The sequence below is a fragment of the Hyperoodon ampullatus genome (assembly GCF_949752795.1).
Source record: "Hyperoodon ampullatus genome assembly, chromosome: 9".
NCBI classification, from domain to species: domain Eukaryota; kingdom Metazoa; phylum Chordata; class Mammalia; order Artiodactyla; family Ziphiidae; genus Hyperoodon; species Hyperoodon ampullatus.
Window position 1 is genome coordinate 62,267,208 of NC_136922.1, and position 27,280 is coordinate 62,294,487.

Genomic DNA, 27,280 nt, shown 5'->3' on the forward strand with positions numbered 1-27,280 from the left:
GAATAGGACCAGACTCTCCTCTAGTCTATAGCCCCAACGAAAGGGTTCTAACTCTGCTTTACCTCCTGATAAGCAAGTGGCAGTCTGTGAGGCGGCTCTGTACTCCAGGTAACAGTCCTGGGTCTGTAGACAGTTGTTTAAGAAGCCAGGCTTTAAAAAAGGAGGATAGAAGGTATTTGGATTTCTGAAAATGAGAAATGAAGCTGTTAGATCTCAAAATGCCTCATTCTGGAACAGCCTGACTTGTCCATATTTGGGGTGCAGGGAACATTGTGTCAGGCCTGACAGGGGGAAAGTTCATTTTCTCTGAAAATATTTCCTGTCTCTCTTTTGGATCTCAGGCTCTCTCTCCTCCTACATAAAGACGGTAGCAGCCGGAGGAAGGTAGTGCCAGTTCTGGCTGTCCTTGGGATTCAGATTTAGTAAAGAAATGCAAGTACCCTGGTGACTAATACCTGTCTGCCCCCAAGTTTGGAGGAAGCTGAGGGCTGGGCTAATGAGCAGGCTGTGTACCTGGAAACCTGAGTACTAATTTGAGGTTTAACAGCCACATTGGAGAAAGTCCCTTTGGGAGACTGCAAGGCTGGCATCGTACTGGAATGATAGGGTTTAGATCATCTTTGAGACAAACAACCTGCTAGATTTGGATCAAAGCCCTAGATTTTGATTAGGGTTTCTCACAGAAACCAGGATCCATCAGACAGATGTAGTAATGGCATAGGGTGGCAGGGTCACAAATAGCAGGAGGACATGCATTTCATTCCATTGGGGCTGGACTGCCATCCCCCTCCCCCAAACTATACTGAAACCTGATCAACTCATTTGTTGGAACGACAAATGGATACGCCACAGCTTTTATAATTTATCAAGACAGGAGGACACACACCTCATCACCCTTGGCCCAGTCAGTACTGTTTCTAATATTCCTGGCTCACTTCCATTTTTCAGCCTGTATTTGGCAGGGTGATGGGCTAATTTGCATTACTGTTCTACTATTTTGCCTCTTTTTAGGATCCAGGCTATTCCACTGGAAGCTTGTTTTAGAAGAACCGAGTCAACAAAAGCTTTGTATGGAACTCAACAAATTGTCACACTCGATAACAATGTTAAGAAAGAACAGGAGCAAACTTCGAAATGATGTTTTAGTTTTTTGTTTTGTACGTAGGGGGACGGGGAGGCGTGTTTGGTGGATATATTTGCCATGGGAAAAGTGTTCAGGAGTGACTGTCTCTCTCGGTTATATTTTTAGTGAAGTTGCCAATAATCAGGATTTACATAGAATAAAAGACCCAGTGAATATTTGAAAATCTTCTCTTTCCTGTTTCTGTATACCGTAACCACGGTAACAAGACTTCTTAGGCTTTTAGATTTTTAAGAAAGCAAATTACGGATGAATTGTTAATAAATATTGAAGATGGAGTAGAAACAACTGTCACGGTAAATATGGTCTTCAATGTGCAAATGAATATGTCCTTAGATGTCCTTTTGTACAAAACCAATTAAGCTGTAGTCCCCTTAGCCATGAAGTTATTCGCTCTTTCCTACCTCACAAGAGAGGGCTGAAGGATCCCATACTAATATCAGGAGAGGGAGAGCCCTCTGGTGGAAAATCATCAGGGCAGACAGTGGCACAGGAAAAAAAAAAAAGCAGAGAAGTCAAAGAAGGAATGTTAAATTTAGTCCAGCGAGTTGAACTGCAAAACATAAACATGATGGGACTTGCCATATCCTCCTGCTGATTTGGAAGATATTTATCAACAAGTCTGTCATGTGGAATTGTCAGGAATGTATTGAGGCTTGTGCTAAGTAGGAACTCAAATTAAAATCATCATTCCAAGGATACACAATGTTCTTCATAGCCCTTACCTAAAAAGCTTGGGATGGACGGTCAGGGAGTGGGGGGTACATTTTGGTAATAAATTAAAAAATCTAAAGTAGATGAGACAAACACCGCCACCCCTGCTCAGGGGTTGTTAGAGGTAGGGTTCCAGTTGCTTCTTTAAACAGAAGAATGCAATTCATTGTGTTGTTTTTCTTGTAACTAGGAAGAAAATTACAAAGCACTTTCACCCCCTAATCCCTGACCGTAATACATGCCTGAGATTATAATGCCACATTTTTACAAAAATTTTCATAGTCTCTTGGCTAGGGTCATGATATTTCTGTTGGCCCTTTATTCTTATTACTAATTATTTGTAAATATGAGAGGAGACTTTAAAAATCTTAAAATTTTTCAGTTTAAAATGACTTACTGGCTAATTGTTTATAGAGAGAGATTTAAAAAATCATATTGTGTGGAAAATACCCTTCTGTACATGTGCATTCATACATACATTCCTAAAAAACGTATATCGTTAGGGTTGGGGCCCCTGGCTTATAGCACTGTTATTCACCATCATCCGTGAGCCCCTCTCAAGGGGTCAAAAAGCATGTTTCCAGGCAACAAGAAACTGACTTTGAAGCTTATGCCCTACAAAACCTGTGTAAGATGCATCACCAATGCAGTAGAGTCGGCCGGTGAAAATGTGGACCCAGCACCTTTTAGCTAAAACCACAATTGCCTTGGGGCTTCCCTGGTGGCGCAGTGGTTGAGAGTCCGCCTGCCGATGCAGGGGACACGGGTTCGTGCCCCGGTCTGGGAGGATCCCACATGCCGCGGAGCGGCTGGGCCCGTGAGCCATGGCCGCTGAGCCTGTGCTCCGGAGCCTGTGCTCCGCAAGGGGAGAGGCCACAACAGTGAGAGGCCCGCCTACCGCAAAAAAAAAAAAAAAAAAAAAAAAAAAAAAAACAATTGCCTTCATTTCCCGTCTGTGACACTGGAGAGTCTCTGACTGTCTAGTTGGCAAACCTGGTTTGTCCTTTTCTGACAAATGGCCGTATGGAGAAAATGGCTATAGAAAGAGCTTGTAAATCCTATCTGTCCTTCAAGGACCATCTCAGTAAGGTCTCCTGTCTTCCTTGCAGCCTGAACTCTCAGGGTCTTCCTCTCTGTGAGACTCACATGGGCGCTCAGTCATATGCTGCGTTGTATGGTGGCTTAACTCCTTGCACGGGTGTCCTGTCTCCCTGGTAGATGCATATGCCCTTGAGGGCAAGGCCAGTGTATCCTGGGTCTAGTTCATTCATACTCATTCATTCATTCACTCATTCATTCATCCAATAAATAGCTTTTGAGACTATCTGGGGCCAAGTTTTACTCTCTGGAGATGTACTGGTGAACAAAACGAACAAGATCTCTTTCCAGCCTGTGGGAGTGGTGAATCTTCACCTCATACCCACAACTGGAAATTTTCCACAAGGAAAGATAAATATAAATATATACACTGTGATAAAACTTACAAAGGAAAAAAGAATATAGTGCCCTAAGAGAGAACCCTGGGTGGCCTTATTTATGTTGGGGGTCAGAAAACACCACCGAAGTGGAAATGTTTAAGATGAAAACCAAAGATATGGTATTCCCCATGTACTAAAAAGTACTTCTTTGAGAAATGTTTAATCAGCTCTCAGGTCACGTGGTATACTACTACTAACTGCAGAGGGTCCTCCTGGCTGTGTCTTCCAGTGCGACCACACCCTTCCCTTATTTGCCACCAACCAGTGTATGTTCTTTCTGGTGCTCCCTGGTTCTAATAGCCCATGGAGACCCTGCCGTGTCAGCACAAGCTATAGTGGAAGTGAAACAGCTGGACCTCAGTGCTACTTGCAGAGATAGGACAAAGGTTCTTCTCGTGAACATATTTGCAAAGCATTTTAGCAGTCTAGAGAACAATTATGCTAACCACAGCACCATGCCCTTGATCGCTGTAATGCTTCAAAATAAAAAGCACATGGCCTTTGGAATTCAGCATATCTGGGTTTGAAGCTAGCCCTGTGACCTTGAAGAGATTTCATAGTCTGTTTTCTCATCTGTAAAATGAGGGCAAACTCACTTGAAACTCACAAGGTTTTGTGAGGATTAACATAACGCACCCAGACACAGAAGAGAAGGCAGTCACTAAACCTTCATTGCAGTCCCCTGTACTGTACTTCTTTCTTTCTGGATTTGGTCCGGTAGGGACCTGGGGACACCAGGCAGCGTAATTATTCAGAACCTGGGAGCAGGAGTCAGGAACACACAGACAGAAGCCCAGATAAGTGGGTGGGGCCCACCTAGGAGGAGAAAGAGGGGCTTTGCATTAGGGCTCCTTAAGACTTACAGGAGTTTGATCGCAAGAAAGAGTCTGTTCTAGGTCCCCCAGGAGAGGGATGTGAGCCGGGCAGGAGGTAAGTTTCCCTCAAGACCCGAGACCCATAGGTAACTGCATTGGTGAGATGGGCCTTGGGAGTAGTGCAGGGGAGGGCAAACAGGAAAGGCAGAAAAGTATGGGAGGAGAAACTTACCTCGAATAGGACATACGGCTTGTCTGCAAATGTTATATGTGATTATAATCAGATCCCTCTTAATCCTTTACAGGTAAGTACAGATGCTTCCAGCTTGAGAAAGGCAGATCCCAAAGGTCGGAGTGCACTGTTGGCTGACATCCAGCAAGGAACTCGCCTACGAAAAGTCACGCAGATCAATGACCGCAGTGCCCCGCAAATCGAGAGTAAGTGAGCATCTGGGCCAGGGCGGCTGAGAGCCAAGGGCAGGCCATGTGAGGCTCAGCCAGACATGCCTGGCTTGCTCAGGGCAGGAGCCACAAATGCTACCCAGGACACACATCAGGCCATCTTAGACCTGCTCAGTGTACAATTCACGTGGGCAAGAGAATCAGAGCTACCCTTCCAGGTCTGCAGAGGGTGTATAGCATGTCTACCATCACTTTTCAAATGCTTAAAAAAAAACTTCATGGTAAGATAATTTTTTAGTTGTGATAAAATACACATAATATAAAACTCACCATTTTAACCATTTTAAAGTGTCCAATTCAGTGGCATTTATCCATATATATTCAGAATGTTGTTGCATCCATCACCCCTGTCTAGTTCCAGAACATTTCCACCACCCCAAAAGGAAACCCATACGTATTAGCAGTCCCTCCCTAATCCCTCTATCTCCCCGAATCCCTGGCAACCACTAAGTCTACTTTCTGTCACTATGGATTTGCCTATTCTGGATATTTCATACAAATGGAATCTTATGATATGTGGCCTTTTGTGACTGGCTCCTTTTACTTCCCATAATGTTTTCAAAGCTCATCCATGCTATAGAATGTATCAGTACTTTACTCCTTTTTATTGTTGAATAAGAGTTGATTGTATGGATGTACCACTTTGTGTTTATCCACTGTGAGACAACATTTAAAGATCACTTACCCTGTGTCAACATAGTCCTCAAATTGAATGAGAGAAAAAGTCAAGTCTCAACATTAACAAATGCACACAAATGTCCACAGAGCCTGGCAAAGTTTGTTTTTCACAAGGAAAAATATTTCTGCTGAATTCTCTCACAGGATCATATGACTGTATGTTTCTATGTCTTCTAGAGTATGATGGTGTAAAAGGAGCCCTGTGCCTGGGTCAGATGACCATGTTGAGTTCTGATTCTGCTACTGGGAAAATCAGGGAAGCTCTCTGAGGCTCAGTTTGCTCATCTGCAAAATGGGGAGATAATAATACCTGCTCTCTTTTTTTGTCAAGATTGTTGAAGGCTTTAATAATATATGCGGAAATATTTTTCAGTGTAAGGTATTATTATATCTCCATATATTTTGCTATGATACCTGATGGTAATTCTCAAAGATAGTCCTAAGATATAATTGTATCTCATATCTGAAATTATATATGTTAATGCACATGGATAGACAAATTATTTTAAGACATATTTTCAATATATAAAACATATTTTCATATTTTCAACTAATATAAAAATTAGTTTCTGGCTAGACCCACTATCTAATTAGTTAAGCCCAATTAACAGATAAATCCATTTTATTGGAACACTCATTTCTTTATCATTCTAGTGAAGAGGTAATGTATAATGTTAATACTTGGAATAATCTGGCCACATTCATCCACCAGTGGGCACTGTGCCCTGATTTCTCTGTGCCTATTAGCATCAGGCTGTGAACATTTTCTGCCAGGAATTCTTGTAAGCTGTCTTCTCATTTTATGTAGTTGGTAATCACATACATCTGGAAGGCTGGAATTAGTGACACCTCTCCTCAGGGGCTCATGAGCTTTCTCTTCCATAGAAAAAGAACTGGTGCAGGGAAGAGCATGGGGCGCGGAGAGTGGGAGCTGGGGAGTCAGAGAAGGAAAATGCCAAAGCAAAAATCACTGCAGACCTTCACTTCCTACTTGCAAGTCCTGGGCCAGGCTCTGTGGACAAGAAGTTAAAATTATTGCCTGAATTAAATCTGTGGGGTTTCTTGGTCTAGTCCTCCCACAAAAACAGTCAAGTGAAAATGGGGTCAGCTCTATACATAGTGTCTGGGTTTTCTAATTTGAAAGGTACTGCCAGTTCCTCCATTGGCATTGACTAAATGGCAGTATAAGGATGCTTTTTTTTTTTTTAATCCCTTTTCAGAGTGGTCACTACTGATGGTTCTTTGGTAGCTTGGAGAGGGTGGCAGACAGGCCTGGGCACATGAGTCTATAGGGTATCAAGGCAGGGGGTTCTCGAGAAAGATACTGGGTAGAAGGGTAACACTGGTGGTAGGAGAACAGGACGTCTGCCACAGGCAGTGTTAGACCACAGTCGGGGTGAGAGTTGGCCACTCAGCTCTGCTCACAGGTCCACATCTACTCGCCTCTTCTCTCTAAAGGTTCTAAAGGAACCAACAAAGAAGGAGGAGGTCCTGCAAACTCTCGAGGCGGGAGCACGCCCCCAGCCCTGGGAGATCTGTTTGCTGGTGGCTTTCCAGTGTTACGACCAGCAGGCCAGAGGGATGCAGCAGGTAAGAAAGAGTTCAGACTGGCTACCCTGTGACCCTTATCTCCTTACCTTGTAGAACCAACAGGACAATCCTCACCTGCCAGTAAGTGACATGTTGAGAGTGAACAGTTATATGCTAGGAGATCACATACTTGGAAGCCTGAGCACTGGAAGTTTCCGAAACACAGAATTGTTTTTAAGGGATCTTTGAAATCCTCATCCTGTTTAAATCATCCCACTGTAATCACTGAAGAATGAGTTGCCATAGTGTAGAGTCTTTAGCAAGGGTGAGATTGTGGCCCACACTGCAAAGTATGGATGTAAATCACAATAGAAGATCTTAGTGACATCACTGTGGGCTCGCTGGCAATGGTGAGCTGTGATGGTTCTCCAGCATTACATCTGTTAGGTGTTGCTGTGTAACAAACCCTAAACCTGAGGGGCTTTGAATAACCATTTATTTAGCTTACAGCTCGGTGGGTTGGCAATTAGGGTGGCCTCAGCTGGGCCCCCTCTAGCATCTACAGGTTGCATCAGTGACTTTGCTAATCCTATATTTCTTATGTCTCTGGTGCCCCTGCTGGGACAACTGGCCTGACTGATCCCTCTGGTCTCTCAGGATCTAGCAGACTATTTAGGTTTGTCTTCATGGTGATGGCAGGATGGAGAGGACAGAGTATGTAAAGCCTCTTGAGGCTTAGTCTTTTTTTTTTTTTAATAAATTTATTTATTTTTGGCTGTGTTGGGTCTTCCTTGCTGTGCACAGGCTTCCTCTAGTTGCGGCGAGCGGGGGCTACTCTTCATTGTGGTGCGCGGGCTTCTCACTGTGGTGGCTTCTCTTGTTGTGGAGCACAGGCTCTAGGCACGCGGGCTTCAGTAGTTGGGGCATACGGGCTCAGTAGTTGTGGCTTGCGGGCTCTAGAGCGCAGGCTCAGTAGTTATGGCACATGGACTTAGTTGCTCCATGGCATGTGGGATCTTCCTGGACCAGGGATCCAACCCATGTCCCCTGCATTGGCAGGCAGATTCTTAACCACTGCACTACCAGGGAAGTCCTGGCTTAGTCTTGGAACTGGCAAAGCATCACTTCCTACCACAGCCTGTCACCTGAAGCAAGGCGCAGGCCAGCTCAGAGACAAGGGTGAGCAAGAGACTTCAACTCTGATGAAAGGAACTGCAAAATCACATTTCCAAGACTGTGGAATCAGGAATGCGTGGTTAATTGAGACCATTTTTGCAACCAGTCTACCACAGTCATTTGTGTTTTAACAGGTACCAGATGTTTTGAAAGCACTGCATTAAAATCGGGCAAATATATAATTATTATGTGCAAAAAAAGTGTTTTTCCTATTACTGTGCTCTTTAGTCAGAAAGATATAAAAAAATCCAAGAATTTCATTTGTCTAGGGAATATCAAGCCCCAGACATTCCTGGTCTAGAGTCTTCTACCATGTGACTTCACTAACCTCTTCAATGGCCTCTGTGGCTGTTAGATGTTACAGGGTGCATTTGCTGCTGTCACTTACTGATAAAGTCCAGTTTGAACCTTCGGAGCCATTTCATTTCCTCATTTTTGCTGAGACTTTTGCAGATAAGAAGGTGCTGAAGTCCTCCTGAATAAAGAGAGCTGGCATTCCTCAGTGCCCGCTTCTTTTTCAAAATTCCTGAGTTGGATCCAAAAAAAAGTCCTCTGGGGTATAAAACTGCCACTGGTCTCTCTTCACACAAATAAAGATAGGAGAAATAACCGCCAGTGAGCTTTTAACAGGGACCAGCCAAAGGAAGTCAGCAGTATTCTAACTTGTCTCCAATAGGACACAAGTGTCAGATGTTTGAGCCACTAGGTGAAGACAAGAATTGACCTTTTTGGAGGCAACAAAGTCCATAATGAAGTGACTAATTATGCCTGTTACAGGTTGGAAACTCAAGGACAAGCCAATAGGTAGATACACAGACTGGGTGCCATGTCAGAGTAAGACAGACCATGGCTCTCCTCTCTCAGAACTCTCCTCTTGACCCCTTTGTCATTCAGAGAAAAGGACTTCGGCCCTTGCTACCTGTCTCATCTTCTTTGCTACCACTCTTGGCAGCCATGCAGCCCTCCTTGCTGTTCTTGCACATACCAGGCATGCTGCTACCACAGGGCCTTTGCACTGGCCGCTCCTATGGCCTGAAACACTCTTCCTAAGGTGTCCACATGGCCCAGTCTCCCTTCCTTCAAGTCTCTGCTCAAGTGGCAGCTGATCAACCTATCAGGGAGGCTTTTACTCATCATCTCATATATTGATAAAATATGAGTCCCACCCTCTCATTCTATATTCCCTCTACCTTGATTTATTTTTCTTATATTAGTTATCACCATCTGACATATTATTTATTAACTGGTTTCTTTCTTTATTTTCTGTCTTCCTCTAAATGTAAGCTCCATGAAGGCAGGAGCTGTGTTGTGTTCACTGCCTTACAAATGCCTGGTGCATAGTGGGTGCTCAGTAAATATTTGTTGAGTGGAATGTGTGAGTGGGTAGTGTGGTTGCTTAGAGCCATCAGGCCCAGAAATCAGTGTCTAGTGCTCACAATACTTTTAGCGGCCCATGAAAATGTTTGAATTTCTTTTAAAATTTAAAAAACGTGAACTTTTAGGGTCAAAAATCATATTTGTCTTTATACCAAAGAAGTCAGGAAACATAATTTTAAAAACATTGTTTTTAAGGAGGAAGGGGCCCACAGAGGCAAAAGCGCCCAGGGTCTTTGAAAGTCATAATGTGGCCCTGGCTTAGAGCTCCGAGGGAGGGATCGTTAAAATAAGATATGATGAGTAAACATCACTGGCTTGTATAGAATGTGTAATGAGACTTCCATGCAATCCAAGTTCTCTTGGAAACATATACAGATGGAAAGAGGAAGCCATAGTTCATCTTTTGATAAACCCCAGGCTCTAAAAGCTGATTCCTTTCACATCAGTGAAGCCCCCTTGACGCTCTTGAGCTGGTCTTTCCCCACCCGCTTCATGGTCACCTCTTGTGTTTCTAATTGGATTTCTAGGGCTAGCATTCATGTTCTGAAGGAAAGCCTCCTTCCTTCCTTCCCTTGGTGCTTGCTCACTCTTGGAGCCCTCTCTGCTGCCTGGTTTCCTCACCTGCACTGATGCTGATTCCTGTGGGTCTCACCTTCAATTTGTGCCACCCAGCTCTCTGCTTCATCCTGGAATGGGCATGAACATAAGCTGGGCAAGGATTTGTGCTGTCCTTGTTTCTGCTGCTCACATTATGATAAAAAAAAAATGGGTTTTCCCATTTCTCATTAGGTTGGCCACTTAAAAGGTTTTGGAATCTCGGATACGTGGTGTTCCCAGACACTTAAGGGGTTGATTCTGTTCCTCAAACTTGTTATCCCTTTAAAGTTCATCTGGCAGATGGGCACAGGGGGAGGCCTTGCCTTGTTTGGAGAGCAGTCTGGGTCCTCCATCTTCTTCTCTGTGTACTATGGAAACAGGTTAGAGACCTTGGATGCAGGAATCCCTGAGGCTGACACCTATATAAAATGTCTCACGTTGGAGTTGCAGGTTGGTAGATCCTGTCCCTGGAAAGGCCAGGTGGGGACCTTCCACTCCTGGTCATGGTCAGTCAGTCCTTCTGGAAATGTCCGCCTTGGACCTCCGGTGGCACCAAGTCCGCCAGGGTGGATGCATAGGTGCAAAGACATTATCTCCTCCACGACCACCTCAAAGAAAATTGCAACAGAGAATAATGACACCACCGCCCTGCCTCAAGAACAGCGTTCCACAGTTGAGACTTGTCCTGAGTCGTGTTGTCCAGGTGGCTGTCACATCATAGCCAGAGGAGGGTCATCTGTTTGGAAAGCCAGATACTGCGGTCCTGCTCACTTAGTTTCAGCCCCAGGATCACCTCTTCCATATCTTGCCTTGATTGGCCTGACTTGCTGCGTCAAGTACTTTTAGGCATGATTTAGCACCTGATTGGGTAAACACACTGGAGACTCATGGGCTCAAAAGCTCAGAACCATCAACAGCTGCTGGCGTTATAATCTGACATGAAAGCTGTGTTTCCTATTCTGCAGCACTGGGAAGTTGGAGGTGTGAGAAGCAAACATTTTTTTCAAGTGTTTTCCACATGTTTTCATGGAGATTATAAAATATAGGGGTGCTGGAATAGGAAAAATGTATTCTCCAAAATTCCTTTTAGGAAGAGCAGTGTATTTATTCAGAAGAAATGTCTTAATATGCTTCCTGAGTGGAGGGTGATACTCCAAGGACATATTTAAGTGATTGCAGAACTTCTGTGCAGTAAACAGGAAGAGGAACTTTTTTCTCCTCAGAGCGACAGAGGGGAAAAAAGGGTAAGAAGTGGCAGTTGGGTGAAAAGGTGTGCAAAGAGTGAGGAGGCCCCAACCGGGGAGCACCCTCCACCCCAGTCGCCCATAATGTCCACCAAACACAAATGCTTACTGTGAGCAAGTCGTTGTTGCTGTTGAGTTCAAGAGGCATTGGATTTCAGGTTGGAGTTGATGTGGCAAAGGATCTATGGGGTGAGGAAGCCAGGTGACCAGGAGACAGACAGCCTCTTAGAAATGGGTGCAAGTCTTTGGGAAAGGGAGCTTTGAACTTCCGGAGTGCATGGAACTGGAAGGTTCAAGGTCATTGGACCTGGATCCCCAAGGCAGGGTGTCTTCCCACTGACTTCCAAATCACCTCGTCCATTCAGGGAACCTTGAATCTTCTGCTCACAATGCAGAAACAAAGTCCTTGTTCACAAAATGCTGGGAGTGGGGAAAACCTCCCTCGTCAGGAGCTTTTGGGTGGTACACCCGCAGATGTGGGCTGACTGGCCTAGTGGGTAACAGGGGATGAGTGTGCCGATGGCCTTGAGATGAGGAAGGGTGAAGGAGGTCGGGGCAGTCCTGTGTCCTGGGCTGGGAGCATGGAGCCCTGGGCAGATGAGAGTGGAGGTAGAATGGAACAGGAAGGCTGGCGCCACACAGCAGACAATCTGGTAGCTTGAGCTGGGCTTCTCTCACAGGAGGGGGACAGCGCGTTTATTCTGGCAAGGACCCTGGGGCTGGTCCAGCTGGCCCTCTTGTGTGATAGCTGTTGCATCTGAGGGAGGCCTCCAGTGGACCCTCTGGAAGAGAGCATCCACCAGGCGGTTCACTGACGTCGTGCTGGACAGAGTCCGCCACTGCCGCCCACACCCTTGGGTTTCTCCCAATTCTACCACTGAGCTAACTCAGAACTCCTTTCACTTTCAGGCGGCAAGACAGGGCAGGGCCCTGGCTCCCGAGCGCCTTCTCCCCGGCTTCCCACCAAAACTATCAGCGGGCCGTTCAACTCCCCTGCATCTCCCAGGCTAGGCGACGCCTCCGAGGCGCATGGCGCAGCCGGGGTGGTCCCTCCTCGCCCCAGCATGCCCGCCCCACCTCCCCCGCCCTTACCCCCGGCCCTGCCCCCGTCCTCCCCCGCCAAAGCCCCGCTAGTGTCCCCACCTGGCCCACCGACCAAGGGGAGCCCCCCAGTGCTCGCACCCCCTCTGCCCTGTGCACCGCCGCCTCCACCCCCGCCGCCCCCGGCCTTGGCTCCCAGTGACAAGGCGGTGAGGCCTCAGCTGGCCCGCTTGCACCTACCGCCCGTCCCGCCCCCGCTGCCTCTCCTCCCACCTTGCGGGTACCCTGGGCTCAGTGCCGACGCTGCCAGCCCTGCCCAGGATGTGCCGGAGCCTCCCGCCCCTCCGTTCCCGCCACCCCCGCCGCCCCCGCTCCCCGCTTACGCCCCACGCACCCCCAGAGCCTCTCTGCCTGCGCCACCTTTGCCGGGCGCTAACGACAGCGGTGAAGCCCCACCCCCGCGGCCCCCCAAGTCCCCGTGCTTCCAGGCCCAGCCCCCCGAGCCCAGCGCGCAGGCCTTGCCGGCGCCACCTGCCCTTCCGGGGTCTCAGACGTTCCCGCAGAAGAAGAGGCCCGGCCGAGGCCCCGGTAAGCACCGCTGTTCTTGTCCAGGGGGGCCGTACCACAGGATCATCTGGCTGTTGGGAGGTGCTAGGGACACAGCCAGAGGCCTGCTACTGTGGGCCACTTGGGAGCACCTCGGGATGTCTTACTCTTGGGATTTTGTTTTAGAACACACCTGTTCAGTGCCCCTGTGGAGCACAATGAAAACTTGTCGTGTGGGACTTTATGCTGGAGGTATTCAGGTTAGAGACAGGAAACCAAGGGTGAGGGAGGTCGCAAGACTTGTCCGAGATCGTGCAGACAACACGCCGGGGCTTCTGGCCTTCATCACCTTGCCATTACTAGCTGTGTGACCCAGGGCAGTCACTTAGCCTCTCTGTGCTTCCTTCTCACCTGTGAAATGGGGATAGCAATAGTTCACCCTCTTGCGGTTGTTGGAACAGTGAGATCCAGAAAAGGGTTATTTATTTTTACTATCACCATTCAGACTTCAAATCTACTCCCAGGGGTCGAGGTGTCTGTGGGTGCAGTTGTTTCCAGAACCCACTCTCCTGTTTAATTTTTGCCTAAGTTATTATAGTCTGGCACCTGGCCAGAATCTTCACTGGTCCTCAGCAGATTAGCTTAGCATTTTGCCATATTTTTGGCAGGTTCTCCAGCTGACTCAGAAAAACAGAGGGTCCATATTTTCAGCCAAACATTAAAAATAATCCCTTCACGTATCCAGCAGAGATCATTCTGGATTGAACATAGAGGCCCTATGACTGTGATTTCCATGAAGTGATGAGGCTTCGATCACCTTTGGTATCCTTCTAAATGGAAAGCACACTACATATCCACACACACCTGTGTACACACACACACACACTCATAAACATATGCACACACTCATGAACACCCACATCCACACACACAGCCCAACACATATCCACAGTTATACATACACACACATATTCCTTGGTTTTTCAGAAAATCTTTTGATGCAGAAAGTTTCTTAAATGTATACCCTTGAATTAAAAATAATACAAGCTCATTGTAGAGAAAATAGAAATCACGCATAATAACATCACTCAGAAATAAAAACTGTCATATTTGGATATGTTTCCTTTCTCTTTTTTCTGAATATATCTACACATTTACAGGGTTAATACTATTTTGTATATACTATTTTCTATTCTGTTTTTATTTAGTATTATATTAAAAGCAATTTTGATATAATTAGATATTTGTCAAATTGTTAAATGTATCTATAAGCATATTCATATGATCATTGATATATACCATATTTCCAGCATTAGATATTTAAGTTGATTCCATTTTTTGTTATTATGAATGATATTGCAGGAAATACATTTATAGCAATTGTAGTCTACATTTTGGATTATTTTTTTTTAAGACAGGTTCCTGCAAGGGAATTCCTGATACAAAAAGCAAGAATATTTTTAAGGCTTTTGGTCACAAGAGATAAGGTTTTAATCATTCTCTTTTCAACTGACTAATCACCATAAGGTCCAGCATTAGTACTCATGAGCCCCTTCTGACGCTTGTGATCCTTAAATGTTCAAGATGTGGTGGAAAAAAACAATGCTTTAGATTCAGAGAGGTCTGAATTCAAATCCTGCCTTCCCACCCACTCCTGTGTAACCTTAGGCCAGTCTTTTTTAATGCCCTTAAACCTTGCTTTTTTCTAATTTGACAAATGGAAATAATAACAATAAAACACCTTTCACATAGGACTGTTATGAATACTAAGTGAGGAAGTGTGCCTGAAGTGCTTTGCAAGGAGCTGGGGCTCAGCAGCGTGATTTCCTTTCCTTCCCTCTAACCAAGTGCAGGGGGCAGCTTTTCACCCAGAAGAGGGGTCAGCAGCCCCTTAGCCTCTTTAGTCTGCTTGTGGGAGCAAGTAAATCCTAGTGGATTCTGGTACAGAGGAAGGGAAGGCCAGCAAGGGAAAGGAAGAGGACTCGGAAAGGAGAAAGGCAGAGGGCGGAGCTGAGAGGGGAGGTGCTCTGATGCCCTTTGGGGAGAAGAGCTGCAGCGGCCCGGTGCCTTTGCAGCCTCCAGAGCTGCACACCCGAGGCCAGGAGTGGATGCTCGTCTGGCCCCTTTCACTGTGTCTTTGGACGTGAAACTTGGTTTTCTGTGAACAACATGAGGGTGATTTCTGCTTCAGGCCAACTGCAGGGAAGAGTAAGAGGTTGCAATTGTGAACATCTTGGCACAGATGATAAAGGAGCAGTTGTCATCACTTCAAGAGCGAAGTGAAGAGTCAAGTACCTGGGTTGATGTGCCAAGGCAGCGGGTTATTAATTGCCAAATGGGTCATACAAAAAAGTCTTGGCAAAGGAGAGTGAGCCTCCCACAGAGGTCATCAGGGAAGAATTGATGAAGTAGGTGAGACCTGAGTTGGGCCCTGGTGGGCAGGTAGGGTTTAGATTGACTGGAAGGAGAAACGAGGGTCTGCAGTGCAGGGGAACAGCGTGAGCAAGCCCTCGACAGCTTGTTCATCTAGCCCCCCTCTGAGCCTCACCTGCACACAGTCCTTCCTTTGCATAGGACTCTGCAGTGGGTCCACTTCTTTGGGCTGTACCATCTGATGATGAGGGTTGATATTATCACAACAGCTAATATTTATTGAATGCTTACTACGTGCCACTTGAATTTTTTTCTTTTTTTATTGGAGTATAGTTGCTTTATAATATTGTGTTAGTTTATACTGTACAGTAAAGTGAATCAGCTATACGTGTACATATATCCCCTCTTTTTTGGATTTCCTTCCCATTTGGTTCACCACAGAGCATCGAGTAGAGTTCCCTGTGCTATACAGTAGGTTCTCGTTAGTTATCTGTTTTTACATGCGACTTGAATTAAATCAACTCGCTTAGCCCTCTCAACAAACCCAGGAGGTATGTATATTATTATTCCCATTTTATAGATGAGGAAACCGAGGCACAGAGAGGTTGTGTTATTATCCCAGCAGAAGAACTGGGGTTCAGTCCCAAGCAGCTTGCCTCCAGAGGCTGCCTTTTTATCATCGTATCATATTATATGCAAAGATCTCTATACCTCACCTCTCACAGAAGGTTATAGCATCCACCATGCCCTATCTGAAGGCCTGTATCTGAATACACTGTCCTCTTCTCTGTCAGCGACCAGTGGGGGAAAGCTGAACCCGCCCCCAGCACCCCCTGCGAGGTCACCCACCACGGAGCTTTCAAGCAGGAGCCAGCAGGCCCCAGCCTGGACCCCGACCCAGCAGCCTGGAGGTCAGCTGCGGAACGGAAGCCTGCACATCATTGGTGAGCGGGGCTGTCAGTGAGGAAATGGTTTCCCCTGGCTCAGGGATGTGGGGGAGGTCTCCCAGCCAACAGTGCCGTCATTTCGGGGTGTGTGCTTCACAAGTACAGGGGGCTCACTCTAGCACAGAACAACCTACAGGTTGTGTTAAATAGGATTTCTCTTGAGGCTTTCTGGGAGGTTCCAGAACCCACTCTCCAACCTTCTTGAGATGAAAGAGAGGGAAGAAAACCAACATTTAAGCTGTGTGTGTGTGTGTGTGTGTGTGTGTGTGTGTCTCTCTCTCTCTCTCTCTCTCTCTCTCTCCATGGAGAAATCAGGCATAAGCCTGAAAGATAGACTGATTTGGACAAGGTAAGAGGATGGATGGAAGGCTCACCAGCAGAGGAACAATTAAAGCAAAAATATGGAGATAGGAAGGAAAGTCATCTGGGGTCAGGTGTGACCAAAAGTCTTTGGATCCCTTTGTGGGCTGAGCTACTGTCACACACAAAGCCTAGATCACAAAGCAGGGACTCAACTCATGAAAGGGCCACAAGACCCCTCTCCTCTTGCCATCAGGAGCTCAGGGCAGAACCCATTTGCTTTAGGAAGCCCAGGTCCCCAGCTGCACACAGGCTGTGCTCCTTCCCACCAGCCAGGCTGAGGACTCCTGTTCTGTCCACCTCTCCCCGCCAGAGTCCTCCCCAGGAACACAAGAGAGGCTTCAGGCCACAGGGACTTTGCTGTTCCCTTGTTGCTGCCAGTTTCCCCACCTCTGACTCTGGACCCTGGATAGGCCTGTGGCACTTCTTCTCCCTTTAGAAGCTTCCTTAAGATGCTGGTTGAAGTAAGTTGAGGTGGATGATGGGGAGAGTCTATGATTTCACTTTTCCTGATTCCCCCTTGCCCCAGCTAAATAGTAAAAATTAAGAGGTGAACGGATGTCTTAGGGGGGAATAGCTCTGCCATTAAAACCTTGCACTGGGCAGGCAAACCTTTATGCTCCTGGAAATGATCAAAACTTGGGTCCTCATAGTAACCAGAGTAATTTTGGCATTTCCGTGTGTGCAGATGACTTTGAGTCTAAATTCACGTTCCATTCTATGGAAGATTTTCCTCCTCCGGATGAGTATAAACCATGCCAGAAGATTTACCCCAGCAAGATCCCCAGAAGTAAGTACCACCTTGATAAGACTCCTGGTTTTCCCTGACCCTCCAGAATTAGGTGCTTGGGTGCGCTGACTGGCCACAGGCTGTGTAAAGTGTGACATCAGGATTTCACTGTACTATTGCAGGGATGCAGTGATGTTCATACTTCTGGAAGTTTCAGAACATTTATTTGCCCTAATCTCCAAGGGTTCATTTAGAGGTTTTTTACAGAACATCAAGTTTAGTTATTTAGCATCAGATTTGGATGCCTAAATTTACCACTGGTCCCTCCCCTCCCTGGGGCTTTTGACTGGGGAGCTAAACACCCCAAGACAACAGCAAAATGGGATTCAGGAGCTTTGCATTAATAGTTGGGGAAGAACCCCAAAACCCCCAGTTCAAAACTTTGGCAGACTCTGAAATAGAGAATGCCTTAGGTCTATGGTTCCTACCTTGGCAATGCATTAGAATGACCTAGACAGCTTTTAAAAATCTGAAGGCCAGGCTGCACCTAGCACAGGTAAATCAGAATATCCAGGGTAGGACACAGATTTCAGTATTTTTGAAAATTGCTACGTGATTCCAATGTCCATCTAAGGCTGAAAACCTCAGTCCAGTGAGAGCCTTCCTCCTCCCGATCTCATCGTGCGGCCAGGCTCCAACAGAGGCCTTCACTTGGCTTACCTGCCCAGCCCTAAGAATCGAGGAAGGCTGGCCGGCCTGCCCTTCATGGCCCAACGGGCAGGGAGGCAGTACTTCAGGGGCACAGGAAGCAAAGAAAAGCACAGTAGGTGTTGACCACACAGTGATGCTGCCTGTTAACGTAATTCTTGTCCAATGCTGATCCAATCCAAGTGGGCAGGAGCTGGTAAGAGGGAGGCAGAGCCAGCAACATGGGGTGAGGGTCCAATGTGTTTTCCACCCCACAACCCGAGTAAGGCCCCCAGCCCCAGATATCTGTAGACCAGCATGGAAAATCATCAGTATCCAAGCTTAGCCCCAGACCGGGAACCTGGCTCTTTGACTGTCTCCTTTCAAAGGGGCCTTGGTGAAGTCCCTTCCCCAGGGTTCAGCTTCCTACAGGGCAGACCAAGGATCACCAGCCTGCTCTCTGCTCAGGTGAGAGGTCCTCTTGGGATCAGCCTGGGCAGAGCTTTCTCTGCAGGCCAGTGGATTGCATATTTAGAGAGTAGTGACTTGTATGTTTTTGTTTTGTTTTGTTTTGTTTTGTTTTTGCAGTACGCAGGCCTCTCACTGCTGTGGCCTCTCCCGTTGCGGAGCACAGGCTCCGGACGCGCAGGCTCAGCGGCCATGGCTCACAGGCCCAGCCGCTCCGTGGCATGTGGGATCTTCCCAGACCGGGGCACGAACCCGTGTCCCCTGCATTGGCAGGTGGACTCAACCACTGCGCCACCAGGGAAGCCCACTTGTATGTTTTTTTAATAATCTGTAAATACATTTGACCCTTGAACAATGCAGGGCTTCATATGCATATGACTTATAGTTGGCCCTCCACGTGCTTGAATGCGGAGGATTCAACCAACCACAGACTGTCCTTTTACCACTGAAAAACATCCCGTATAAGTGGACCCATGCAGTTCAAACCCATGTTGTTTCAGGGTCAACTGTACTCCTTCTCTGAATTGAGAGAGAGGAAGAGAGAGGAGCAGAATAAAGATTGATGAAGGGAAATCACCCCACCTGGGGTTTAAATAGACCGTGGAGACGTGATGGTGGAGGAGACGGGTGCTGGGTCAGGCTCCCATTCTTCCTCAGTTCGAGCTCAGCAGATGGGCATGAACTGCCCACTGTACACTTGGCACCATGCTGGCACCAGAGACTACGAGGTATAAAGAAACAAGGTCCCTACCATCAAGCCGCCAGCGTGCACACTCCCGAGATAGAAGTGTGAGACATTAACTAGATCACAACGGAGTGTCTTAATCACTGATTGTTTAAAATGCAGAGGGCACCACAGTGGGCATGAGTGTGGAGGTGGAGATTGGGGACTTGAAGGCGTAGAGAGAGGTAACATTTCCACTGGGTGGAAAGGCATTCCAGGCTGAGCACGGCACACCCCCAGGAGAGAGGCACGATAGTATTTGGGCCATTTAAGAATGACAAGCAAGTCCTACATGGTGTGTAAGGGCACACGGTGCCTGGAGAGGACTGCACCGGCTGCCAGAGATGTTAGGCTTCGTGGGGCAGAGGGTCAATAAATAACACTTCTTCTCCCGTCATATGAAATGTTCACAGGTCAGACGGATGAAGATCTAAGTGTTTTTTTTTTAAATTAATTAATTTTTTTTTTTTTTTTTTTTTTTTTTTTTTGTGGTACGCGGGCCTCTCACTGTTGTGGCCTCTCCCGTTGCGGAGCACAGGCTCCGGACGCGCAGGCTCAGCAGCCATGGCTCACGGGCCCAGCCGCTCCGCGGCATATGGGACCCTCCCAGACCGGGGCACGAACCCGCATCCCCTGCATCGGCAGGCGGACTCCCAACCACTGCGCCACCAGGGAGGCCCTAATTAATTTTTATTTATTTATTTTTGGCTGTGTTGGGTCTTGGTTTCTGTGCGAGGGCTTTCTCTAGTTGTGGCAAGCGGGGGCCAATCTTCATCGCGGTGCGCGGGCCTCTCACTATCGCGGCTTCTCTTGTTGCGGAGCACAGGCTCCAGACGCGCAGGCTCAGTAGTTGTGGCTCACGGGCTTAGTTGCTCCGCGGCATGTGGGATCTTCCCAGACCAGGGCTCAAACCCGTATCCCCTGCATTAGCAGGCAGATTCTCAACCACTGCGCCACCAGGGAAGCCCGATCTAAGTGTTTTTATTGGAAGCCACAGCTTAGGTAACAGCAAACTCTAATACTGCACCCCAGAAAGAGGCTTGCTGACTCCCCCAGGCCAGGGGATTTACAGGTGAGGGGACTGAGGCTGGCCTCCCCCTGCAGCCACAGAGCAGCCTCACAGAGCTTTCCACATGGCCAGGAGGGCAGGATGGAATAGTCCTTAATACACAGGCAGCCAGATTTCAAAGAGGGAACCTAGAAGGGGCCAGGCTGCACATGGCTAGTTCCCTCTGTTCAACTCGCCAGAAAAAGAGGGCAGAGAGAGCCTAGGCATGTTACCTACCCTACAGGAGGTGCCCACACACGAAGAGGACAAGGAGATGTGTTCCCTCCTAATGTGAAGGATGCTTTATCCCTTCTAAGGGATACAAGCAGAACCTCTAAGCAAAGAACTGTCAGTGAAATACTAACCACCACCAATACAGTAAGTGATCCTGTCGTAGACCTGCTCAGATATGCCTGGCATGGTTCTAGGTGCTTTGCAGACCTTATCCTAAGTCCTTAATGTAGAAAGTTTTCACGTAGGGGAAAGGAGGTCCAGGCAGGCCAAGTGACTTGCCTAAGGCCTCACAGCAGGTTAGAGGCAGAGCCAGGAATTTCAGACCCAGGGGTGTCTGAGCCATGCAGCCATGGTGAACTCTGAGAAGGGATGTGATTAGGTCTAGGCTGAGTCTGATAACTGGTGGTTTGATCAGAGGAGGCAGAGACCAAGGTCAGGAAACCTGTGGCTTTGAGAAGGGTCCATGCGAGGGAGGATGGATGGGGGTGAGGGTTGCCAGGGCTTGGGGATGCAGGCCACGAGAGGAACAAGGGAAGTAGAGGAGGAGCTAAGGGCCTCTGAGTACCAACCTGGGCCTGGATGGATGGCGTGGCACCAAGAAGAAGGAGCTGGAGAGGCGCAGGTTTCAGGAGGAGACTAAGTGATGGATCAGGGCGAGTGGAGGTGCCTGGAAGGCTGCAAAGGGGAGATGACCCGGGGCAGGTGGAACAGGGAGTACACAGGTCTGAGGCTGAGGGGTAAGGTCAGGAATGGGAACTAGCACTGCGGGTCATTAGTTTGGAGCCCTACCCTAAACCAGGGCTCAGCAAACATTTTCTTTAAAGGGCCAGAGAGGACATACTGAGGTTCTGCCTGCCATCTGGCCTCTGTCACAACTACTCAGCTCTGCTGTTTTGACATGAAAGCAGCCACAGACAACACGTAAAGAAATGGGCATGGCTGTCTTCCAGTAAAACTTTATTTGTGAAAGCAGCTGCTGGCTGAATTTGGTCTGCTGGCTGTATTTTGCTGATCTCTGCCCTAAACCACTTCAGAAAAACAGAGTCTTAAAAATCTCCTTGTTATACGGCCTTTCTCAGTAATGTGCTGTGGAGTCCTTCAATCTTCAGACTCAGTAAATTCTAACGTACCTGCATTTGGAGCCCGTGGTGCCTAGCCTCATCTCTGAGAACAGAAGAAAGGCTTCACCCCATACAGCTCACCAGGAGGGCAGAGGTGGCAGTCTGTGCCGTGCTCCTCTCCTTTCAGAGAAATGTTCAAATCAGTGCCCACACCAAAATAAGTAATCACCTGAGGATCGAGAAGGAGCAGTTAAAAAAAAAAAAAAAAAAACGCAACGTACTCATGAATTGACATCCTACAGACCAGAAAGGGCATTTGCCATTTCAAAAAGAAGGTATAGTTTTAGATTGATGTGGCATTGGTGGACATAAAATACTTCAGTAGCCTCCTAGCACAGTTAAATGAGCATGTTCCTGCCGTTCCTGCGAGCCGTGGGGGAGAACCTTGTTAATTATGCGGGTGTAGGTCATGCCTATCTGATGACATTTCTTCTTACAGTTTTTCTCTTGCATTCTGCCATTGACCTGTAACCCAAGATTAGAGTTCTTCATGGTGTGGGAGACTGCGTTGGTTCCGTCCGATGAGGGTGTCTCTGTGCTCTTTTGTAGCAGTTCTGGAGCTCTGTCTCCGCCCGCTTGCCTGCTTTCTCTCTGTCCTTCCGAGACACACACACACGCACACACACACACACACACACACACACGGCACACAAATACCCTAAGGCTTAGCTCTTCCAGTGCCATCCTCCCTGTCTCCACTCTGCAAGTATGAGCCATGTTCTTTCTTTGGTAGATGATTTTGTCCAATTTTTTTTTTTTTTTTGAGGTATGCAGGCCTCTCACTGTTGTGGCCTCTCCCGTTGCGGAACACAGGCTCCGGACGCGCAGGCTCAGCGGCCATGGCTCACGGGCCCAGCCACTATGCGGGATCTTCCCAGACCGGGGCACGAACGCGTGTCCCCTGCATCGGCAGGCAGACTCTCAACCACTGCGCCACCAGGGAAGCCCGATTTTGTCCAATTTTTAAGTGTTTTTAAAATGCATGGGTTCCTCAATAAGTTAAACAGAATTACCGTATGACCTAGCAATTCCACTCCTGGGTGTATACCCCAAAGAATTGAAAACAGGTGTTCAAACAAGAGTTCATAGACAAATATTCACAGCAGCACTATTCACAGTAGCCAAAAGGTGACAACCCCAATGCCCATCAACTAGTAAATGGATAAACAAAATGTGGTGTAGTCATGCAATGGAATATTATTGGACAGTAAGAAGGAATGAAGCAGTGGTATGTGCTACAACATGGATGAACCTTGAAAACATTATGCTAAGCGAAAGAAGCCAGACATAAGGCCACATGAGATTCCATTGATATGAAATATCTAAAATAGGCAAATTCAAAGACACAGAGAGTGAATTTAGCAGTTGCCAAGGGCAGAGGGGTATGGAGAACGGGGAGTGACTGCTAATGAGTACGGGTTTCCTCTTGGGCTGATGAAAATGTTCTGCAACTAGATAGTGGTGATAGTTACACAACAACGGGAATGTACGAAGTGTCATTAATGGTAAATTTTATATTATATGTACTTTACCACAATGAAAAGAAAGTGAAAAAACCCTATCACTAAGAATCTTTGGGAAAAAATGCATAGCTCAGAAATATTCATTAACACAATGATGGTAGAAAGAGTGAAGTCATCCTCATATGGACAGATACTTATTGAGGCCCTCAGCTCTGGAGAGATTTAGATAAATGATCCCCCTGACTTACCCTTGAGAGATTCACATGTTGGTGAAGGAAGGGAGGAGAGAAAGACACCCAAACATAACATTTCAGTCTGGTGTTCCCAGCAAAACCATCCTCTTCACGATCAGTTCAGTGGGAAAGTAACTGATTAAAAATTTGACCGTTTTCATCCCAACTCCTTTTTCTTTACTTTTAATTGTGGTTAAAAAAGAACATAACATGGCGACTTCCCTGGTGGCACAGTGGTTAAGAATCCGCCTGCCAATGCAGGGGACACAGGGCCTGTGCACCGCAATGAAGAATAGCCCCCGCTCACCACAACTAGATAGAGCCCGCGCATAGCAACAAAGACCCAACGCAGCCAAAAAAAAAAACCAAACTATATATATATATATATACACATAACATGAAACTGACCATCCTAACCATTTTTATGTGTACAGTCCAGTAGTGTGAAATGCATTTACATTGTTGTGCAACCAATTTCCAGAACTCTTTTCATCTCACAAAATTGAAACTCTGTACCCATTAAACAACTCCCCATTCTCCCCTCCCCCAACCCCCTGGTAACCACTGTTCTAGTTTCTAGCTCTGTGGCTCTATGAGTTTGACTACTCTTGGTATATACCTAGAATTGTGCTATAATTTTTAAAAAATATATATATTTATTTATTTTTGGCTGTGTTGGGTCTTCGTTGCTGCACGTGGGCTTTCTCTAGTTGCGGCGAGCGGGGACTACTCTTTGCTGAGGTGCGCAGACTTCTCATTGCGGTGGCTTCTCGTTTTGGAGCACGGGCTCTAGGCATGCGGGCTTCAGTAGTTGTGGCTCTCAGGCTCTAGAACGCAGGCTCAGTAGTTGTGGCGCATGGGCTTAGTTGCTCCGCGGCATGTGGGATCTTCCCGGACCAGGGCTTGAAACCGTGTCCCCTGCATTGGCAGGTGGATTCTTAACCACTGTGCCACCAGGGAAGCCCTACTTGACTTTTTGAGACTATCTTATTTCACTTAGCATAATGTCCTCAAGGTTCATCCATGTTGTAACGTCACAATTTCCTTCCTTTTTAAGGCTGAATAATATTCCACTGTATGTATTTACCACATTTTGTTTATCTATTCATCCATCAATAGACACTTGGATTGCTTCCATCTTTTGGCTATTGTGAACAATGCTGCTGTGTACATGAGTGTACCAATAACTGTTTGAGACTCTGTTTTCAATTCTTTTGTGTATACACCCAGAAGTGGAATTGCTGGATGATATGGTAATTCTATTTTTAATTTTTTGAGGAACCACCATACTGTTTTCCATTTTACATTCCTACCAACAGTACAGAAGTGTTCCAGTTTCTGCACATCCTCTCCAACGCTTGTTATTTTCTGGTCTTTATGCTTTGCTTTGTTTGTAGCCGTCTTGATGGGTGTGCAGTGGTATCTCATTGTGGCCCAACTCCTTTTCTAAAATAGAGTTACTTTACACTTATAGCAAAACTAGCTACTATTACTTCCATTAGCAGAGAAACTTCTCCACCAAGCAGTGCAGTAACTTTAACAGTACAGGGTGGTTCACATCATAAAATCAAAGGGTTAGATGTCCCCAGACTGAAAGAATCAGAAGACAAAGCCGGTGCCAGAGTCTTTCACCTTTGTGGCGGGAGGGCAGTTGAGCAGTAAGGACCTCTGTCCTGGCTGACTTATTTTAGCCATGTCTGATTGTTACTGGGGACCACAGCTCTCCATAAGCTATCTTCCAGCATCCCACTCTCTTACCACCTCCTGTCTTTCCAGGTTATTCCTTTATTCCTCTGAACCTGCAAATATACTGTAATATCTATAAATAATATCTCCCTTGGGAATTCCCTGGTGGTCCAGTAGTTAGGACTCTGTACTTTCACTGCCAAGGGTGCAGGTTCAATACCTGGTCGGAGAACTAAGATCCCGGCAAACCACATGGCACGGCCAAAAAAAATTTTTTTTAATCTTACCAGATATTTATATATATAAAAAAAAATATCTCCCTTGACCTCCCCTGGGCCATTTCTCTGCTCTTACAGGCAACACCATCTCCTCTCCCCGTCCTCTCAGGCCTTCTCCCTTCACGCCATAGAAGGAGCCCTTGGCAAGGCTACCAGTGGACCCGAACGTGGCCAAATCCAGGGGTCAGAGGCGTCAGCTGAGTCCATCACACCCTCCTCCTGAAGCACTTCTTTGCTTAGATTTTCTGGCTGCCCTCTTTCTCCCCTCCTCCCACTGCAAGCCCACTGCTCCTCCATTTTTTGTCATACCAAAAACCTTAGAATCGTATTTGGCTTCTTTTTTTCTCTTCTGCTCCCATATCCAATTTCCCAGTAAATTCTGGGACCTCCCCCTTTGAAATGCATCCCCAATCTGATCATGTGTCCTCTGTCACTCACCCCTGGCTGAAGCCTCTGTCGTTTCTCACCTGGATGCTGCAAGCACCTGCTAACCGGTGTCCCTGCTCCACGCGGCAGCCCGAAGTGATTCCTCTAAAGCCCAGTCACGCTGCCCCTGCTTACAATCCTCCAGTGAATTCCCATCTCCCTCCAAGTCAATCAGAAATTCCTGTCATGGCTTCTAAGACCCACATGAACTGCCCATTGCCACCACTCTCCCCATCGTCACTTCCCTCCAACAGCATGGACCACCTACAATGTGTAGAACGCTCCAAGCACACCCCCCACCTCTGGGCTCTTTGCACTTGCCCTTCCTTCTATGGGCCACTTTCCTCAGATATCCGCGAGACTTACCCCTTGCCTCCTTTAGGTCTTTTATTAAAATAGAGTTACTTTATACCTATAGCACAACTAGCTACCATTATTCCCATTAGCAGAGAAACTTCTCCACCAGGCACTGCAGTAACTTTAACAGCTCTTGGTGGTTCATGCCATAAAACCAAAGGATTAGATGTCCCAAGACTGAGAGAATCAGAAGACAACGCCAGTGCCAGGGTGTGTCTTTCTGCCCTTGTGGAGGGCAGTTAGGCAGTAAGGACCTCTGCCCTGGTGCGCTTACCTTAGCCACACCTGATTATTACCGGTGACTGCACCCCTGCTTATGGCCTTCCCTGATGACCACTACAGATAAAATAACAGCACTTCCTGTCCTATCACTTGTGCTCTCTTTATGCTGCCTTATCGTTTTCTTCAAAGCATCTATCACCTCCTGACATGTTATATATTTACCTGTCTTCCCCAGTACAGTATAAGTCCCTGGAGGGCAGAGACAGCATCCATTTTTATTCACTGGTCTATCATCAGCTCCTGGCCTGGGGCCAGGCACACAGACACTGAATAACCACTTGTTGAATTAATAAATAACAATATCCACACATATATACATTGCTAAACCATTTAAAGAAGAAATTTGAAAACAGCACAAATATCCAACGATGGGGTTAAATAAATTAGTGCAGAGCCATAGGATGGAATGTTCTGCATCTGTTATAATAGCGCTGTTGAATAGTTAGTGACATGGGAAAATGCCAATGCTACCTTGAGAAAACAAAACAAAACAAAAAAACCTGGTATACTAAAATTACATTAAATAAAACCTAAATTTAATTTTAAAAAGAAAAGATTTCATGAATTTATATGGAGAGGGAAAAGTGGACCAAATAAAGGAAAGAGAGAAGAGGCTAGAAGTATATCCAGTACAGTGTTAAGAGTGGTTGGTTATCCCTCAGTGGTGGAATGCTGGGTGATTTTTATTTTCCTTATGCTTCACTATTTTGTCCGAGTGTTCTATAATAAATATATATTACTTTTAATAAGCGTTAAAACTAATTTTAAAATTCCAAATTATTGACAGAGAGACTATGATTAGCCCACCCCTGGTCTGAGTGCTCCGAGGTGTGTAGGGTGACACTGTAAGTTCTCTACGAGGGGGACGTGGGTCCCTCAGGCCAACGTCAACTATGGCAGTGACAGCAAGGAAGGCCAGATATGCAATTTCTAAGGCGTAGCTCTGGCAGATACTAGAATTATCATTTCCAATGAAACCCGTCATTTCCTTTAGTTAGAGACCGTGAGAGGCTTCCAGCATTAGAACAGGGAAGGGCCTATGAGGTTTTCCAGCCCAGCTCCTT

General features: G+C 46.7%; 2 protein-coding genes across 2 annotated transcripts in view; one reads left to right on the plus strand and one right to left on the minus strand.

Annotated features, from left to right (window-relative positions):
- The window catches only part of WIPF3 (WAS/WASL interacting protein family member 3), a gene marked incomplete at its 5' end in the record, with an annotated part of 63,821 nt that overhangs the window by 30,424 nt on the left and 6,117 nt on the right, over positions 1-27,280 (plus strand). Inside the window, 5 exons of the mRNA XM_079711716.1 lie at positions 4,454-4,586; positions 6,747-6,878; positions 12,122-12,841; positions 15,967-16,116; positions 17,168-17,269. Coding sequence (XP_079567842.1) covers positions 4,454-4,586; positions 6,747-6,878; positions 12,122-12,841; positions 15,967-16,116; positions 17,168-17,269 — 1,237 coding nt within the window. The remainder of the gene's footprint in view (positions 1-4,453; positions 4,587-6,746; positions 6,879-12,121; positions 12,842-15,966; positions 16,117-17,167; positions 17,270-27,280) is intronic.
- The window catches only part of SCRN1 (secernin 1), a 75,911-nt gene continuing 70,025 nt past the window's right edge, over positions 21,395-27,280 (minus strand). Inside the window, exon 9 of the mRNA XM_079711717.1 lies at positions 21,395-21,660. The gene's annotated coding sequence lies outside the window, so the exon portion shown is untranslated. The remainder of the gene's footprint in view (positions 21,661-27,280) is intronic.